At 43.0% G+C, this 18,931-nt stretch overlaps 1 protein-coding gene across 1 annotated transcript in view; it reads left to right on the top strand.

Moving 5' to 3' along the window:
* Window positions 1–16,523, top strand: part of ACTR2 (actin related protein 2) — a 30,967-nt gene extending 14,444 nt beyond the window's left edge. The window contains exons 3-9 of the mRNA XM_054987355.1: window positions 2,209–2,424; window positions 7,174–7,246; window positions 9,628–9,764; window positions 12,363–12,512; window positions 13,281–13,426; window positions 13,990–14,122; window positions 15,417–16,523. Of these exons, the coding sequence (XP_054843330.1) occupies window positions 2,209–2,424; window positions 7,174–7,246; window positions 9,628–9,764; window positions 12,363–12,512; window positions 13,281–13,426; window positions 13,990–14,122; window positions 15,417–15,587 (1,026 nt within the window). The 3' untranslated portion in view covers window positions 15,588–16,523. The remainder of the gene's footprint in view (window positions 1–2,208; window positions 2,425–7,173; window positions 7,247–9,627; window positions 9,765–12,362; window positions 12,513–13,280; window positions 13,427–13,989; window positions 14,123–15,416) is intronic.
* Window positions 16,524–18,931: the final 2,408 nt, after the last annotated feature.

Below are 18,931 nucleotides of genomic sequence, written 5' to 3'. Positions count from 1 at the left end.
CTAAACTTTTGCTTGATTGGGACCATGTAGCCATCCTTTTATTTTATTTTTTGGTGCTTTTTATTTTTGCCATGTCATCTTGAGTTACAAATACATCTTTTAATCTTTCTTCATTGCTTTGATTTGGTAGCTGTTGAATTCTTCCAAATATGACATACTGCCAATAAGTGCAGTTCGCTGTAGGCACAGGCTGTTCGACTAAAGGTCAGTACTGAGGTTAGAATCCATGCTAGAAACTTGAACATGACAAAGGTGAGCTATGGAGAAAATGCTGACATGCCATTTACCTTATATTCATTAGACAACCGGATAGGACTGTTAACAATGACTGTAGCTGGTTCACATAGGCAGACTGTCCGTCTTCGTTTTTTCACATGGTTCCTCTGGAAGTTTCTGGGTATAGAATCACATGGGGAGCGTGAGCTGGTGGCAAACTGTACATGGATGCATTGCTAAGACTTCTTTGATGGCAGCGGTTCCAAAAGTACAGGTGCTGAAATCTTTTCCCTGTGTAGTGAAGTTCACACATTTTGACCACACAATCCCATATCAAGGAATAGTTGGGAGGGATTGGTGGGCCAGGGGTAGTGGTGACTTGAGTTGTGTGTGTGATCCCACACTTCATGTGTTCTGTGTTGTAACTTGGTGAGAACATGACATTGCACATAGCTTTTTAGTTGTTTTTGAAGACCTCTGTCGGAATGCAAGTTCTGAAGCATACTCTTAAGAGCTCTGTAGGCAGGATAAATTTTGGTTTGTTGCCTGTTTTAAAAATTGGCAGTTGTAGGCGGTAAAAACACCAATGTGCTAAAGTGGGATGAAATCTATGTGGCATATACTTAACCAATTTGAATCTTTCTAAAGGTTTGCTTCTGCAATTGCTTTCTGAATTACCTTCAGTAGATTATTTAACTAAAACCGACATGAAGTTGTATTGTGAACTGCCTTGGGCAACATGACTGAAAAGACAAGTATTTTTTAAACAATGAAAGTCTTAAAGAGGTATGACACTAATACACATTTCTTCTCATTTTGAACATCTTCATTTTGGTGCCTCTTCTCTCTGCACTGAAGCTCCCTATGATTTAAAAAAAACAACCTTTAGGCTTCCCCAAATGGCTTCAATATTATAAATGTGTTCAGGTGCTGAAGATCAGTTGCTTCCACTCTGTTTGTTTGTATGTGAGAAATAAGAAGCATTCCTTTTGGCATTTCCTTTTACAGGCCACATTAACTCTAGTTAACATACAAGGGCTAATTTAACTTTCTTCATTTGCATTTCATGCTAAGGTAGAATATTGGTGGGATGCAGAATAAAGGTTGCCTGTTTTCTGCCTGTATTGCAAAAAGAATGGCCATAAAGAGTTATAGCGCTGGTTTTCGGGGCACATCACAACAGTGTATGGTGCAACTTCTAAATCGATTACAGGCATATCTATGTAAAAATTAGTATTGTTGGGAGACAGCATTAATATAAAGCTTCTGCCTCTTTTTTCACTCAACGTAGAACCTGCAGTCCCTTATTTGCTTTTGCTACTTGTTCTCTATGCTTGTGCGGCAACTTGTTACTCCCATTTGGTGCTGTGCTCAGAAACATGGATGAGATGCATGGAAAGTTTATTCTGCTAAGCCTGCCTACTTACATGCAATTCCATCTCGCGTGGCCTTTTCGTATAAATGTAAATAAAATAATGCCAAGATGTCGAGAAGCATTTCATGTAAAGCTAAGATCTTTACAGTGCAATCCTAAGCAGTGTTACACCGGTCTAAGGCCACTGATTTCAATGGGCTTAGACTGGAGTAACTCTTCCTAGGATTGCACTGTTAGTGTCCTAGAGATGCAGTTGTAGCTTGCATGTATCGGTGAACTGACATTCCTTTAACAATGGCATAAATCTCCCTTCTTGATGCTTAGTGAGGCATATAGGCAAAAAGTTGCATGCTTGGAAGTAAATTGAAATTTGTGAGATTTATATAGACATAATAGATTGTGGAATTGAGGCTTGCACTACTAAATTTCTTGGCCTTTTCAATTGAGTACATTAGCTTGTTCCCTTCTCCATCTCCTGTCCTCCAAAGACTGTATCACAAGCCTAAATGTAAAATAGCCATTCTTTTTGTATGAGGCTTCCCCCCCCCCTTGAATTGATTGAACAAAAAAGATCAGGAAAACTTGTTAACTTACCAATTCCTGTTTGTACCCTGTAGGATCTCATGGTAGGTGATGAAGCAAGTGAGTTGCGGTCAATGTTGGAAGTGAACTACCCAATGGAAAACGGCATCGTCCGAAACTGGGATGATATGAAGCATCTTTGGGACTACACCTTTGGACCAGAAAAACTGAACATCGACACGCAAAACTGTAAAATATTGCTGACAGAACCTCCCATGAACCCAACAAAGAACAGGGAAAAGATTGTGGAGGTGGGTTCTTTGGAGAGAAATCAAGCTGGAAGTCTGGCAGGAAATTGGGGTTTCCTAACTGGAGCAGAGTAGTGCTGTGTGCAAGGAAGGCCCATAGCACAGGTTAGGTTTCTCTCAATGTTGATATTTATCCAGTATCCAGGAAATGGTTGTGTTCCAAAGCTGTTGAAACTGCAATAAAATGACAGTACACCTGTTGGAACAGGAAGTGCTAGCATCGAGCATGTTGGTCTGTGTTGAATCAGCTAGATGTATGATGCAACTAAAAGGGTTAATAACTTTGCATTGTATCACCTCATAGTGGGTGAAATTGGCTGATTTAAAGGCGAGGAATGATTCCTGTAGTCTTTGGTTAGGGATTGCATCAAGATAGGCACTTCAAAGAAAACTAGGTTGGGCTGGATCCAAAGGTGTCGTGCATCTGACAGAAGATGCCCTTCTAGCCTATTGCAGTTAGCATGACTTACTTCCAGGTAATAATCGAAGCCCAACATGGTGAATACGTCTTTCAAGAAATGAAGGTACAGGATTGTCATGACCTGGCTAAAAATGGGACTTGGAGTCCATATTCCCTAGTACCTGCTGATGGAGGAGGCCATACTAGCACACGTGCCTTGTAATGTTTCCTTTACCTGTGTGTGTGTGTGTGTGTGAGAGAGAGAGAGAGAGAGAGAGAGAGTCTGTTTGTTAAATGCTTGCCCAGCCTTTGCAAACTTGACCTGCACCATGTCGATCTAGATTAATTTATGGTTTAAGACATCCATTTGGGGACAGAGTAGAAATCCCTGGGACAAGATTAAATCATGATTAAATAATGCCCTTCAGGATCGTTCCTGTTAAGAACAAGTAGAAGACATTCAGCCAGCATTTTCACTCCATCTCATTTACTTCCTCTCCTTGCTACAGGCTACATGATGCTTGTCCTTGCAGGTCCCTCGATCTCCACCATAGCCCTTTTGGAGGTTTAGAGCATTCCTTCCTCCCTTTTTCTGTAGCGGAGAAGCTGGTTGGTTCAATCCCATTGAATGCTAATCGGGTCCTGCAGATACATTTGAACAGAGCTTTGTGGGGACTGCAGGTGTCATCATCAAATGATGGGGTACTGTTTCCACAGAGTGAAAGCTCTTGGTCAAAACTGCCAGATATGTCCAAGTCAAAAGATGAATTGGCACTTAGAGGTATTCCTCTTGCTTAGCAAAAGAATTCCCTTCTCCCAAGAAAGGGAAGCTTGGAGGTAGCAGGGTTGGGCTAGAGGGTCTGCATCAGGGCTGGGGGGTTTGATCAAGGTCTAGACTTGTGCATACCTGTGGCCATCTTGGTCTCATAATTCACAAGCAGTAAGAGATCCAATCTTCCCCATGTTGACAGGCTTTGGACGTGACTGCATCTTTAAAACGAGTATCTTGAGTAAGATTTGTCTGCTCTAGAACAGATTCCACTTTATACTGAAGGTAGTAAAATTCTGCATGCCAAAATCAATCCAGCGTGCGTTCTTTTGCATCCGAGCTAAGTCTAGCCACAGTAAAGACTAGGAGTGTTTTTTTTTTCATGCCAGAACTAACTGGTTTCTAAAAAGCAAGGCTTCAGGAGTTATTACTTGAGTTGGCTTTCTCAAGGAGGAAGGGGCAGCTACAGTTAACACACTATGTGTTACTTTTTTAGTATACAGAAGCTGCTATCATGGTTAAATTGTGTCTTGAGTATTCTTTGCTCCCCACCTAGTGGTGGGCTCTGACAGTGAACAAGACTGTGGATTGTGAACCAGACTGCTCCATTTTCAGTATGTAAAATGAAATGATCGAGGAGGGGGGAGGCCTTATTTCTACTTCCCTTGACGGTGCTTGTAGTGGTACCTAATTTCTACCGGCCTTAGCTGTCTTCTCAATTGCATCTGAAGGTCAGGTCAGGCATAACTGTCAATATTGACCCAAGGACATTCATTTTAGTAGATACTGAGCTCAACGGGAGAAACGAGTCGTAATGCCTGCCGTCTCAGAGACAGACGAGACATGATGGCGTCCCCAAGTCCCCTGTGAGGATGCCTCCACCATTTTAGGGATGTTTACAAAAGCTGTGGAGGCCAGATCTTGGTTGGGACTGTGGCGTGGGGAGAGGCAGGGTGTCTCTCACCCCTGGCACCGTTTTCAAAAGCCCAAGCACCAGGGGTTTGGACCCTTGAAAACTGTATGGGGCTGGGGAGAGGAGCCTCCCTCAGGGTCCAAATCAGGATCAAGCTCACAGTTTTAACAGAGCAAATAGAGGGAATTTCATCTAGGGGGTGGGTGGGGGTGGGTGTGGATGTTAGGTATCTAACAATGTAATCCTATGCCAAGTGACTCTAGTCTAAACTGGAGGAAACGGTCTAAACTGGAGTAACTCGGCATAGAAGTAATTTGGCATAGGACTGCACCACAAATGCAGGAATCCATTTGTTTTAAATGGTTAGAACATTGTTCTCCTGGGTCATATTTTCAAAGCTATCATTTCCCCCCCTTTCTCTGCACCACAGTAGCTCTTTTGTTTGCAGCACTGAGCAATTTGAATTTGCATCAGGATATTTTACAGAGACTTCCAGAATTCTGTTGTACTAGAAGTTTAATGAGTCATTGTCTTAAGCAGAGCGGCATTATTTCTAAAATGCTGCCATTGGGAATTGGAGTGAAATCAGTACTTGATTTCTGTAATTTTTTTAAAAAATTAAGGAATGATCTTCCCGAAGCCAGCAGTTAGTAATTAACTGGAAATGTTTCAGAGCTACTAAACTTTGTAGACAGGCTCCTTATTGAATGGATGAACTGATATTTCTGATATTTCTTTATTATTGCCCTTGCTTTATTGGACTGGCGTGCCTGGGAGGGCAGCGCAGGAAGAATAGGTGGCAGAGAGGCCTCCATCCAGCTCCTCTGTATGAAATTAAATTGTGGGAGGAGTATGGTCCCGCTCTACTGAAGTGCCCTTGACTGCAGCAGTTAAGCACCTGCTGAAGTCTCTTTGGTTGAAAGCGGTGGGACTTTGGATTTGTGTGCAGAGTCTGCTGTAATAAAACCAGCCCAGGAAGTTATAGTATCAACTCTGAAAACCTTTTGACCGTATCTCAGCAGTATCTTGTAGGTATTGAAGACTTGGTCTCATGCACGGAGTCTGCATTTTCATTTCAGTGGTAGCAAGGAGTAGTGTTTTATTGTGTGATTGTGCAATTTCACTTACTGTGCCTTGGATCTTGATGTCTGTGACGTTCGGACTTGCGTCCTGTGCATTGCAGGTTGTGTTTTGAAAAGGGCTGTTGCTGCTTATACTGCTGAAAGTTTCTGTGTTGAGTCATACAGTGTAGACCTTTCTGCTCATGCTCCAAGAATCCGAAGGCCCTTTGGGAATGTATTTTGCTGCTGTGGATTTTGTGTCTCTCTGCTGTTTTGGGGATTGTAAGATTGATGCTTCTTTTATCTCTAAATCTTGTCCTCTTTTTTTCATTTTGGTAAGCAGGGTAAAGAGTCTGTTGGCAGACCTTGGCAAAAAGAAAACGTTAGCTTAACGATAAGACCAGTTTGCCACTTTTCAGGAACACACCTTGAACAAATATATCAGTCCAAAGTCAAACGTCAACATTTAAATGTTTGGCTCTTCTTAGAGAGGCATTCACTTGCTCTGAAGAGAATTCATACAGCCTTTTCTTTTTTTCTTTTTCTTTTTTTGCATAGTTGCAGGCAGTTCTGAGAACATGGTCTGTGCGAGGTCCTTGTTTGCAATCTCTTGCACACAAAGGCCTCCTCCGTCTCATTGCCAGTAATGAAAGAGTGCCACTTACTTGCCTCATGAGATAGCAGTCTCAACTGTTTGTACCCTCTAAAACTCAAAGCCCTCTTACGAAATCCTGCATTAGCTGGGTTGGATCCCAACAATAATTTCTGCTAGCAAGGGGTGGGGAGGGGGGTTGACTCTTACTGATTTCCATCTCTGACTGGTGGAGAGCGCTGTCAAGACATAGCTGACCAATGGCAACTCCTGGTGGGGTTTCCGTGGCAAGAGACTAACAAAGATGGTTTGCCATTGCCTTCCTCTGCAGCCCTGGTCTTCATTAAAGGTCTCCCACCCAATTACCTCTCTGACTGCCAACCTCCGTTTTCTCCTGATGGTGCCGCTGAGGGTCTCTTGGCCTCCAGGAGCAGCATTTCTAGGAGATCAGTATGGAAGCCGAGGCAAGGAAGTCTGTTCTTCTAGCAGAAATGCCTTTTGTTAGTGGAAATGATCATCAGGATGCAGCCCTTGGTCTAAGAAAAGGCACCACAGCTTTGCGCGTGCATTTTAGCCAAAGCTCGTTTGTTATATTCTTCAAAGTTGCAGGAGCGCTCTTGGGACTTAAATGCTATCTAATCATCAAGACTTGTTAGACGATACAGAATTTTACTTGGGAAGTTTTCAACAAGATAATGTTAAACGGCCACCACGGGTCAGGTTTCACAGCTGTGAAATGTGTTGCAATGAACTTCCGGCAGCAAGAGGGTTTTTCTCCCCCTTTTGGGTTAGAAAGAAAGCTTTTGAAAGCCAGTGTGGAGTGGGGGCTTGTGTGTCAAACTGGGTTCAGATCTCCACTCTGGGTGATCTTGGGCCAGCCACACACTCTTAGCCTAGCCTATCCCATTAAGATGTTGAGATAAAATGGAGGAGGGAGAGAACCAAATCCGCTGCCCAGACCTCCTTGGAGATACGGATGGATTTTAAAAGAAAAACAGGCATCTTTTTATTTTCCAGGTAATGTTTGAAACATACCAGTTTTCTGGGGTCTATGTAGCCATTCAAGCAGTGCTCACTCTATACGCTCAAGGTAAGTAAAACCCTGCTTTTAATTGCATGCACCTTAAAGAGACTTATTGCAAATGCTATTTGGCCAGTTTTCCCCTGGCACTTGGTGGTACCTCTCTTAATTGCTTTTGTTTAAGAAATAGGTGATAAACATTGCTAGTCAGGCTGTCATTTTCCAAAGTGTCGTGTTTCTACTACTAAATAATGGTGTGTGTACATAACTGGTACAGAAATTATGTATTCAACTGCAGCCATATTTTATCACAAACGTGGGTCAGGCTCCTTATTTTTTCCCTTTAGCTTTTTGAGGCTGAAGCTGCTTCCTGTGGCTTAGAGTCTTATGGAAGCATGTTTCTTCATGTATTGATTCCAGAGGCTCCAGAGTCTGCTCAGTTGGCTGCTTTATTTCCTGAGAACAGAAGGTCGGCTTCACCTTTGTAGCATAGCCAGGGCATTAGACCGATGGGATCATGATGTCAGTCTGTGTCTGATAAATGTTCTGGAAGCATCCAACTTAGCATTACAACCATGCTTGCATTTTGAAGAACAGGAATAAAGTGCTAGTTATTTTATGTATTTGTTCGGAACGTTATGCAAATATGTTCGCCAGGGCAATGAAAATCAGAACATTTCAACAGTAAAACAACATTTAAAGTAGAGTATATGTAAAATATTTAAACAATTCAATAAAAACGTATAGGCCATTTCCACACGTCTTACCTGCCTGTGGAACATTGCGTGAAAGACCCGGAAGACACCATCTTCTCGCACGAAATCTCTCCAGGAAGACGCTGTTATCCGGGAGTTTCGCGCAAAACTCCCGGATAACAGAGTCTTCCTGGCACAATTTTGCGCCAGAAGACAGTGTCTTCTGGGTCTTTTGTGCGATGTTCCGCAGGCAGGTAAGACGTGTGGAAACGGCCATAAACACACAACAACACAACCAGGGTAGAGAGTTAATAAAGAGTTACTGGAGGAACGCCAAACAAAGCAAAAAAGTATTCACTTGCTGGTGGAAGATAATGATATAGGCAGACAGACAAATCTCTGTAGGGAGGGAGTTCCAAAGTTTTAGCACCACTATCGAGAAGGTCCTTTCTCTTGGAGAGCAGTTGTAATTCCAGGAGGTCTCTGGGCCCCACCTAGAGGCTGGTAGCCCTTCTGGAGTGCTTGGTTGGTTCATATGGGAGGAGGTGGGGGGTTGATATAACATCTGTTACATTTAAAAACGTTAATGGAGCATAATTTCTAAACAGCTCTGTGCTGGGCTCCAGATTTAAGTGCTAGATGGGAAATGATCGGAGTCTGTTTCATTTCTTTTTTTCCCCCTGTGGCAGCTGAAATGATTTTTTGTTGACTTGAGAAAAAGATCGAAACACAAACAAATCATCATCAGCAGCAGAGGGCCCATAAAAGAAAGGAAGGCTGTAAAAGGGGGCGCTAGGATTCAGCTGACACATTTATGATGCTTATGTAGGGATCTGCCAAATGATCTCTCTTAATGGGTTCCTACTGGAACTGTAAAGATTCTTTCCAGACTGTGGCTTTGGAGCCTTGAGGTGTCCTGGTCACTTGCTCTTTCTCCTTGAGGAGGAGTGGGAAGATGCACTAACTGTCCTTGAGGATGGGTTTTATAAAGGAGGACCCCAGACTCTGCTCCAGCCATCAGCAGTGATCCAGATATTTCCAGGGTCTGTGACCCTGGGCCGTTTACCGGCCACGGAACATCGCGCCGAGCTCCCGGAACAGCAGCGTCTTCCTGGTGCAGAAATTGCGCCAGGGGGACGCTGTCGTTCTGGAAGCTCAGCACAATGTTCCATGGCCAGTGAGCAGTGTGAAAATGGCCCAGATGTCAGAAGCAGAACTGCAGCTTTCCATCTGTTTGGTCTGAAACTGATTGCAAGAGGGATAATGGGCTAAAGCAATTCATGTAGGGTCTGGGCTTTGTTGGTTATAACCCAAAGGCGCTGGGGACGGCAGCCTGTTTTCGACTGCCCTTCAAAAACTTGATTCCTAAAGGTGCCTATATTGGTTCTGTACCTTGGTATGTTTTTTGTATGGGACCTGTGAACATTTTTAACCAATGTGGTGGAGTGGTTCTGGTGTTGGACTAGGACTTGGGTTTGCCAGGTGACCTTGGGCCAGCCATTCTCAGCTTAATTTACTGCACGGGGATGTTGTGAGGATAATGACAACGTAAGCCATTTTCTATACATTAAGGAAATGTGTATATTTATTTTGAAATGGGTTACTCTGTGTAAAAAAAATGCAATGAGATCTTACCAGGGAGAAAAGTCAAGCTAGGTTAAGTTAAAAACCCCCAAAACATCCTAATCTACACCTTTCAATGTTATTCCAGTAATGACATTCCTTTTATCAGGTGATTTTTTTCTTCTTATTTAGGGTTATTGACAGGAGTTGTTGTGGACTCCGGAGACGGTGTGACTCATATCTGTCCAGTCTATGAAGGTTTCTCTCTTCCTCATCTCACCAGAAGACTAGACATTGCTGGTAGAGATATTACCAGATACCTCATCAAGGTAATTAAATCTAAGTAGAAGGCCCCCGTTGTCCAACTACCTTTTGCTTTTATGTGCTCAAAAGCCTGCATAAAAACAAAACAGAAACCCCACCAATGAGATGGGTTATTCTTCAGAAGATTACAGTCCATTGTGGAAGAAAGGAGCATAGCAGGATACCCAAAAGCAGAACCTGAACTCATTTTCTTCCAACACTTTCTGAATTTCAAGCAGCCTCTGTGGATTCTTTTTCCTCAGAATCTGCTGCTACTAGAGATGAGCATGAACCAAAATATGAACCAAAGTTCGTCACAAACCAGGCCAGTTTTTGGTCCACAAACCAGCGGTTTGTCGGAGTTCATTTCTGACAAACCGTGATGAATCGCTATGATTTTTAGAGCAGTCCGTTTGGTTCGTTTTTCGGTTCGTCACTTCAGACAGCCTGATGCTGATCAATCTGTTACCTAGGCAATGGGAGGGATGGGCTTTCTGCAGACCTTCTGCAGCCCTGGAAGTGATGTACGCACAAACCAAACAAGCCGGTTCACGAACCAGGCAAGTTCACGACAGTTCGTGAAATGCAACGAACCACAACAAACCGCCATTTCCCAGTTTATGCCCATCTCTAGGTGCTACCCTTCAATTGGTGCTTGCCAGCAATATGCCATTAGAACAAGTATTTTAAGGGATAATATTTAAATAACACCTGGGGAAACATGGGATGCCTGTTTCCAAATATTTGTTTTAAACTGCTTTTCTTTATGTTTGCATTTGGATGCTCAAGGAAATAATAGACTTAACACTGAAACAGTAGTATGAAATATCAGACAGGAGCACAGATGTACCACCATGGCAACAGAGGAATAATGTTAAGCTGATAAACAGCTAAACATTATGGCTAAAAGTTAGCAGAGGAATGCTGGTTGCCCCCACAGGAATGCAGTTCTGCAGCAGCAGGCAAAACGACACCGCTCAGATACAAGGGATGTTTGGCAAAGGGCTCCCCGGAAAGAAGACCTTACGGACCATGGAGGCTCTTAGGCAAAAAGAGATTCCCAGGCCCCTTTAGGACTTTTCAAGACAATAACCAGCGTTTTTAATTGGCCGCTATATCTGAGGAAGTGAACTCTGAAATTGTACTGCCAGACAGTGCAAGGGAGCAAGAGATGATTTTGGTTTTCCTTGAAGTCCTGCCTCCTCCCTCAGAGGTGGGCGACAGAATCTTTGGCAAGTTAACGTCTTGTGCTCCATACCGTGACTGTCTTCAAGAAGAGACAATTTCAGAACCAGATAAACCTGAAGTCAATTATGAAGGAACCACTAACGGAATTTGAACAAATACTAAACTCCCCTGCTCATCAAAAGGAAGGGATGATAGCTAAAATATATAACATCCTGCTGAACACATTTAATAAAAAACAATTAAGCTGTCAAACAAGTTGGTACAAAGAATGTGAAATGGACCAATCACAGGATAATTGGATAAAAATACGGTCAACTGGAATATTTATATCAAATGTCATTGTAACTAAACTGCAAACGTTTAAAATCATTCATGGATGGTACTTGACACCCAAAAAAAATCATTAATTACGGCTAAAGCATCTCCAAAATGCTGGAAAAAATGTGGTGAGGAAGGGAACCTTTGCTCACTGTTTTGGAAGGAAGTCATGGGTGCAATAAAAGACATCACTAACTATGATCTTTCCTTTGATCCAAAAATAATCTTTTTGGACCTGTGGGGGAATATACTTATTCCTAAAGTTGGAAAGGAGCTGATCGCCTCACTCTTTATAGCAGCCAAAAGCACCATTGCGACAGTTTGGAAATCAGACAGACCACCAACACTTGAGACTTGGTTCTCCGAAGTTTGGAATCATTTTATTTTTGAAAAAATAAGCAACGACTTACAAAATGCAGAGCAATTTACAAAAAATGATGGTTTTATCGAAAAATGGCTTCCGTTTTTGGACTGTATTGAAAAGAACAACTTACAACCTACATCGAAAGTTTTACAGTGTACAGTGGATACTTCGCTCTATATTAAAGTAGTAGATCAAATGTGAACAATACCAGAACTCCTCCTGATTCATGAAGAAGATACTGTGTTAACTTTGTATTGTTTAAAGAGTGATATGTTATATTTGTAATGGTTATTGTTTATTAGTTATCTGTTAATAAAACTAAAATTTAAAAAATAAAAGAAGAAGAAGAGGCAATTTCAGTAACCTTCGTTTTTTAAAAAAGGAAAACCGGCACACTCCTGCTATACGCGACGAGCAGCTCGTGTGCATTCTGCCTTCAGATAATCCAGATTATAACATGTAAAGTGAGGATCAGCCCTTGGACAAATGCGTGATAGAACTTCCAGTAGCGCCAGAAGACTTAATTTCAGAAATTAAAAGCTCGGCTGTCTTTAGCACATAAATGGTTTTCTTTGGTGTTGGGATTAAATGACTTTGTAATTTCGTAGTATTCCCTCTATGCTGATCTTTGACCGTATAATAAATTTGATTTGATTTGACTTAGGAGGCCGTTTCCCTTTTAAAAGGTTATGTATAGAAGGGGCGCACAGTTGTTTCCCAATCTGCCACTAACTCTGCTTGCTTTTGTCCCCAGCTGCTTTTGCTACGAGGTTACGCCTTCAACCATTCTGCTGATTTTGAGACTGTGCGTATGATTAAAGAAAAACTCTGCTACGTGGGCTACAATATTGAACAGGAGCAGAAACTGGCCTTGGAAACGACGGTGCTGGTGGAGTCTTACACAGTGAGTGTGCCTAGCTGCTGCCTGTCCGAATGTTTTCTGGAGCTACTCGAAATATGATGGTTTGAGCAGAACTTGTTCCTTTTGGCATATGGCTGTCATGGTCCCAACGGCTGTGAATGTGGCCCTTTAATTTCATAGAACTCAGTGAAATTGGTTGATTGAAGATAGTGGAAAGTGACGCTGCTGTAATATTTGCCAGACTCGTGTCCTTGGCAAGGTGTGTGCCCCCCCCCCACCGCCTTGCAATTTGCTTCTTAACTTAAAGCAAGTAGAAAGCAAATGGGCTGGATCCAGACGGTGGAGCTCTTTGTCCACTTTTGAGGACTGTCCCACCCCCCCACCCCCCGTAGCATATTGATGACAGAGAGCAGACTGCAGCTTTGTTAAGCCTCGTCGGTTGCCAGGGATAAACGTATTCCTTCTCTTGGCACAGATCTTCAGTGAGGCCTTAGGGCAGGCAGCCCTTCTCTTTCAAAATGCCGAATCTGGAGCTTGCCCTGTCAGAGCACCCAGCACCCCCTATTGCAAGCCAAGCTTAGTGCATGATGTGACCCATTGGGGCAGTTTGGGAATTCCCCCCACCCACCCACCCACCCACCCACCCACCCACACACACACACACACACACACACACACACACACACACACACACACACACACACTTGGATTGCTAGGGGTGGTGGTTCCCGGTAGCAACCAGGTGCTTTCGGGATGCAGTTGGCGTTCACTAGAGATTTAATAACTTTCGGGATGCCTTTCGTTGATCAGCTCCCGGATGGTAGAATTATCAAAGTGGGGGGTGAGCGGTTTGAGGCCCCAGAAGCTCTGTTCCAGCCTCACTTGATCAACGTGGAGGGAGTCGGCGTTGCGGAGCTGCTGTTCAACACCATCCAAGCTGCAGACATTGACACCAGGTGGGCTTCCATTCTCTGCCTGTCAGAGGCGGGATGGGAAGGGGGCATGGCTGGAGTTTTATTGAGGCTTCAGAGCGAAGAATAAAACAGCAGTCCTGTGGCACTTAGAAGGCTAACCACATTGATTCCAGTACAAGCTCTTGTGGGTTACAACCCATTTGGTCAGGTAAATATATGACGGAGAGCCAGGTTGGAGAATTTTTATGGGGCAGATTTTAGAGGGGGGGGTAGTGGCAAGGCTTGGTGTGGATTTCACCATGAGGCCTTCAAGTGTAAATCTGAGTTTAAGGGGGAAAGGGAGGAGCTGATGGAGAAAGGTTCAGTGTGGGCCCCATCATAAATCAACAGAATTTAGGAGCTACACTGGATGTTGAGTCTGGTTTGTAAATGGTTGTAGGAATGAATATTGAAAGGGAAAGGGGGATCATTAACCAATTTAGCCTTTTTTGAAGGGCAGTTTACTCAGCAATCACTTCTGTTACTGTTCATGGAAATGGAATGACATCCGCAGGCGTTCTGCATTTACATGCCGTACATTCCAAAACCGGTGTGTGTTGTTTTAGGTCGGAGTTCTATAAGCACATCGTGTTGTCTGGGGGTTCTACTATGTACCCTGGGCTGCCTTCACGACTGGAACGTGAACTCAAACAACTTTACCTAGAACGGGTCCTGAAAGGTGATGTGGAAAAACTTTCAGTAAGTACTCATCCTTGAGCTTATTATTTCTTTAATAGTAAAGAGTCTGGTAGCACCTTTAAGGCCAACCAACTTTGGGGATCTATAAAGATTTTGAAAATTAAGTGAAAGGATTTTATCCTTTTGATATAGAAAAGTGGTAACATTGATATAGGTTGAAACAATGTAAGAATATAATAACTTGTGTGATATGCTTTGGTTAAAATGATAAAAAGAAAAATGTATGTATATTAAGGTAAAGAAATGAAAAAAACGAAAGAACATAAGATTAAGTAATCCCAAAAAGTAAATTAGGAAAAGGGTGCAGAACATTTGGAATTAAAAAGTTGGTAACAGAAGGAGCAGTTGTTCAAGGCTCCAGGTTTCATATAGTGGCTAGATAATATTAGACCATATATATGTTAGTTTATATTGTTATATAGACACCTATATTTTTTAAGATGGATGTGTTTGTTACTGAAGTTTGTCCCAGATGAAGGTAATAAAGACCATGAGAGATGGAGGAGATTGCTGGACAGTAGAGACTACCCTATTGCTGGAATGATAACAAATATGAACAACAAGGATGAACCTTTTTATGTTACAAAATACAAAAGGAACTATATGCTCTATTATAACCATTATAATGTACTTATTAAGAATATTGAATGATATACTAGATGCTGTTGTGAGCAGATCATCATGAAGACACTCGCCCCCCTTTTTTCCCTCTTTTCCCTTCTCCCTGTTCCTTCAATCCACCCCTCCCCTTACCTGTGATCTGTATTCAAAAACCAATTAAAGACTATTTAAAAAAAAAAGACTAACCAACTTTATTGAAGCATAAGCTTTCGAGAACCACAGCTCTCTTTGTTAGATGCACCGTCAGCTTTTGAGAAGCACAGATGTCTTCATCAGAGGCATCGTGAGATGCCTCTGATGAAGAGAGCTGTGGTTCTCGAAAGCTTATGCTACAAATAAATTAGTCTTAAAGGTGCTACTGGAGACTCTACTATTTTGCAACTACAGCCTAACACGGCTAACTCCTCTTATTTCTTTAAAACTCAGATATGCAAGACTGTCACTAGAGGGAGCAAGAGGGTAGGGACAGTGATTAAGCCCATAAATTACGAACATCCCATTAAAGGAGTTTGGGAGATGAACCCTTTTTCAAAAATCCTCTTTAAGATGACGTCCTCTAGTGCTGCCGTTGCCAGCCGCCACCCTCCTCCCCCACGCAGTCTGCGTTTCAGGCCTGTGACTAGTTTTTGCAAGCTTGGACTCCAGTGACGTTAGCTGTACTTCTCTCTTTAAGAAATTTAAAATTCGAATAGAAGATCCACCTCGTCGGAAGCACATGGTGTTCCTCGGGGGTGCCGTCCTTGCAGACATCATGAAGGACAAAGACAACTTCTGGATGACCAGGCAGGAATACCAAGAAAAGGGGGTGCGAGTGCTGGAGAAGCTCGGCGTGACCGTTCGATAAACTTGGGGAGCGCCCTCCCATCCTGGCTCCGGAGCTTGCATTCCTTCTTTCAGTCTTTAAACTCCTCCGCCTTCCATGAACGGGCGAGGCCCGTCTGTGCCCCTTTGACCTAAAGGCCAGGTTTCGGTTTTGTTACTTTTTTGGGGTATTGAATGATGATGACTTAGTTGGACCACTCAAGCTCGGCTTGTCTGTTGCATTGTTCTTTTCCAGCAGCAGTTGGGTTAATCGCAGTTGGCTTGTGCTTGTGCTGTTATGGTACCATTCAACGGCTTCTGTGTGTAGCTCACTTTCGGGTGGGGAAGAAGTTCTGGGCACAGCTCTTTACTCTCACTTAGCTGCCATCATCCCATACAGTTCCATGTGGGCAGGGTGGGGTGGATGACTTTATGTCATACCTTGGTTAATGACTGCTAGCAGGTCAGGCTGCCAACCAATCTTTAATACTCTCCCAGAGTACTCTGAAGAGAGAGATGATTGGATCCCATGGATTGATTCCACATGCAGAGGCTCTTTCCTCTGGTGCAAGGGGCTGTCCCCAGACGCAAGGGGGCTCTGAGCTTCTTGCGTTGGCAGAAGGAGCTTTGCACCGGAGGACAGTGCCCTCAGAGGTATGGGACAAACATAGGGCTTCTGAAATAAGTAATACAGAATAGGACTGTTATTGCCTGAACTGGACAGGAAAGCAGAGGGAAACAACAGACTTGTGTTAAAAGTTTCCCTAAAAGAGTAGCAATTCCGGTGGCAAAAATAATGACCCGAAACCTCTTGTATTTTTCTGTCAAACACGTTTCTAGCTTTGTCTTGGCACTAGATAGCTCTTCCCCTACAGGACGTACATGATTGTTTCTTTTACCATTTTTTCTCTTCTTGTTTTGGTACTACAGTATCTTCTTTTTCATTACCATTGGGCTTAATGGTGTGTGTGTATTTTTTTTTTTAAAAAGTGGGAAACATTATTATGTCATCTGGGACTGGATTCCCTGCATATAATCTATTGAAAAAGTAATATGTTCAAGAAAAGTCTGTGAATATTCTAATTACTGGTACAATATTACAAAAAAAAAGTAGAATTGTATTAAATTTCAAACACAAATGCAGTGCCAAGTAATTGCAAATCGGTTTTTTTTTATAACCGTTAAATGTTATTTAAAATCACCCAGATATTTATATATGGAACTGTCAATAGGTTATGAAGAATGACCTATATTTGTAGCAGTTAAAAAACAATCTTGGAATGTAGACCTTGTAGTAAGGTAAATTTTGAATATTTACCAGTCTTATCTTGACTGGAGGGAGGGAGAGAGAAAAGGAGTATTTGCAATACTGTTTCATTAAAGACAAGTGTGCTATTGAAAAAATTGTAGTGATTGTTGTATATCATAGTGATGCCCACCAGGCAGTCACAGAATCACAGAGTTGGAAGGGGCCACACAGACCTTCTAGTCCAACCCCCTGCCCAATGCAGGATGAGCCTAAAGCATCCCCGACCAATATCCAGCCAGTCCTGATGAAGAGAGGAGGGAGCTGTTCTTCACTGGGCTGCTCCTACCAAATTCTCATGTGTTCCTTCTTTATATGTCCCTGTATGCAGGTAGGCAGTAGCCAGTTGGAGGCGTGCTGGGGCGGGAAGAGTACAGCAGTGCAGGACAGTCATCCCATGTGAACAGGAGTGCGTGCAGAGAACAGCTTCCTTTTGCGGTTAGGCTTATAATTTCTCCCCAGGTTTCATTGTGCTTAGGCAGTGGTACTGGGGAAAGAAAGCCCCAACTAAGGAAGACATTTCAGCTTCATACTAGATGGTGCACTGCACTTCCATGATTTGCATACTGTGTTGACCTTTCTTAGTGGACCATTTCGGTCACACGCTTCTGCTTAATTTGCCCTCTTTACCATGCTATTCCACCACCTTTAGTAGTCAAGTTAATATATTGCAATTCTCTGCAATGAACAGCACTAACAACAACAACGTTCAATTCATATACCGCCCTTCAGGACAACTGAATGCCCACGCAGAGCGGTTTACAAAGTATGCCGTTATAATCCCCACAACAAAACACCCTGTGGGGTGGGTGGGGCTGAGAGAGCTCTGAGAGAGCTGTGACTGACCCAAGGTCACCCAGCTGGCTTCAAGAGGAGGAGTGGGGAATCAAACCCGGCTCTCCAGATTAGAGTCCTGCACTCTTAACCGCTACACCAAACTGGCTAAATGCAAAACGAGCCACGTTGCCTGTTCTCTCAAACAATGGTAGGCAAACCTTCTACTCTCTTGAAAACTGTAATTTGATTTCAAGTCCACCTTGGTCTGGGAGCAGATGTTTGTATCAAATGCTTGCAGTTGTTCTAAACTGTGCAACAAATGTTTTGAACAAGTGCATCACTTGCACTGCTTTGCTATGGCTGCCAGTGGGTCTCCTCTCCGACTTTCTAAATCTAAAAGATGGGCTGATAAAAGACAGAGATGTTGGCAACAATACTCGAGTCTTGCTCCTCTTTGGGAGTCAGGCAAGCACAAGGAGGTGTACTCATATTAATGGAATGCTAAGTTAGATTGTAAATACTTCCATGCTGCTAACTTAAGTTTGATCCAGAAGGTGATGAACATACACTGCGCTTGCCTCTATCTGCGCAGCTGCTAAAGCACCTACAGTCCCACAAAATGTAGGTGCCTTTCCACAGTGCATAGCACTGTAAAGCATAGTACAGATGTGAGCACATGTGTAGAGTGGCTTCCCAGACAGTTGCCTGTGGGACGTCACCACCTGTCTTGAGGCAAAGCCATCTCGGATATTGAAACCCCCTTCGTCATATAGGTTATATAACTCAAGAGGAAACTGGCATTGTGAGAAGATATTTGATTCCCCCGCCCCATCATCTTAGCTAAGTTTTGAATGGTTTTTAATTTCCATAGGATTTTCTCTGTTAAGTAACTTGCAAGGAAGACTTAGCCGAGCTGGCAGCCTTCTGGATCTAGGTGAGCAATTCTTAGACCAAAAATGCTGGACTGGGGCTAAGAACAGTAGCCTTGGAGGATTTGTGTGAACAGAATGGATTGCAATCCATGGGGTGTGACTGCCTTGCCTCTGAATAGAGTCCAAAATGTCCCACAAATGCTGTTCCTTGGAGCCTCAAGAATAATATGGGGGTGTGTTAGAGGTCGGTAGCAGGAGAGGGGAACTGGTGATAATCATTCCCCTTTCCATTCATGGAAATCCTCCGATGGATCCTGGCCTTGGAGCACAGGGGGGGAAATGTAGCAAATAGTTGATTTTCTAGGATTGCTTAAAAATAATTTTAATGATTTTTTAAAAAAAAAAATCCAACTGGCCTGCTAATTAGCTATT

Source organism: Eublepharis macularius, chromosome 1 (genome assembly GCF_028583425.1).
Source record: "Eublepharis macularius isolate TG4126 chromosome 1, MPM_Emac_v1.0, whole genome shotgun sequence".
Classification (NCBI taxonomy): domain Eukaryota; kingdom Metazoa; phylum Chordata; class Lepidosauria; order Squamata; family Eublepharidae; genus Eublepharis; species Eublepharis macularius.
This window is presented reverse-complemented; position numbering and strand designations above follow the sequence as displayed.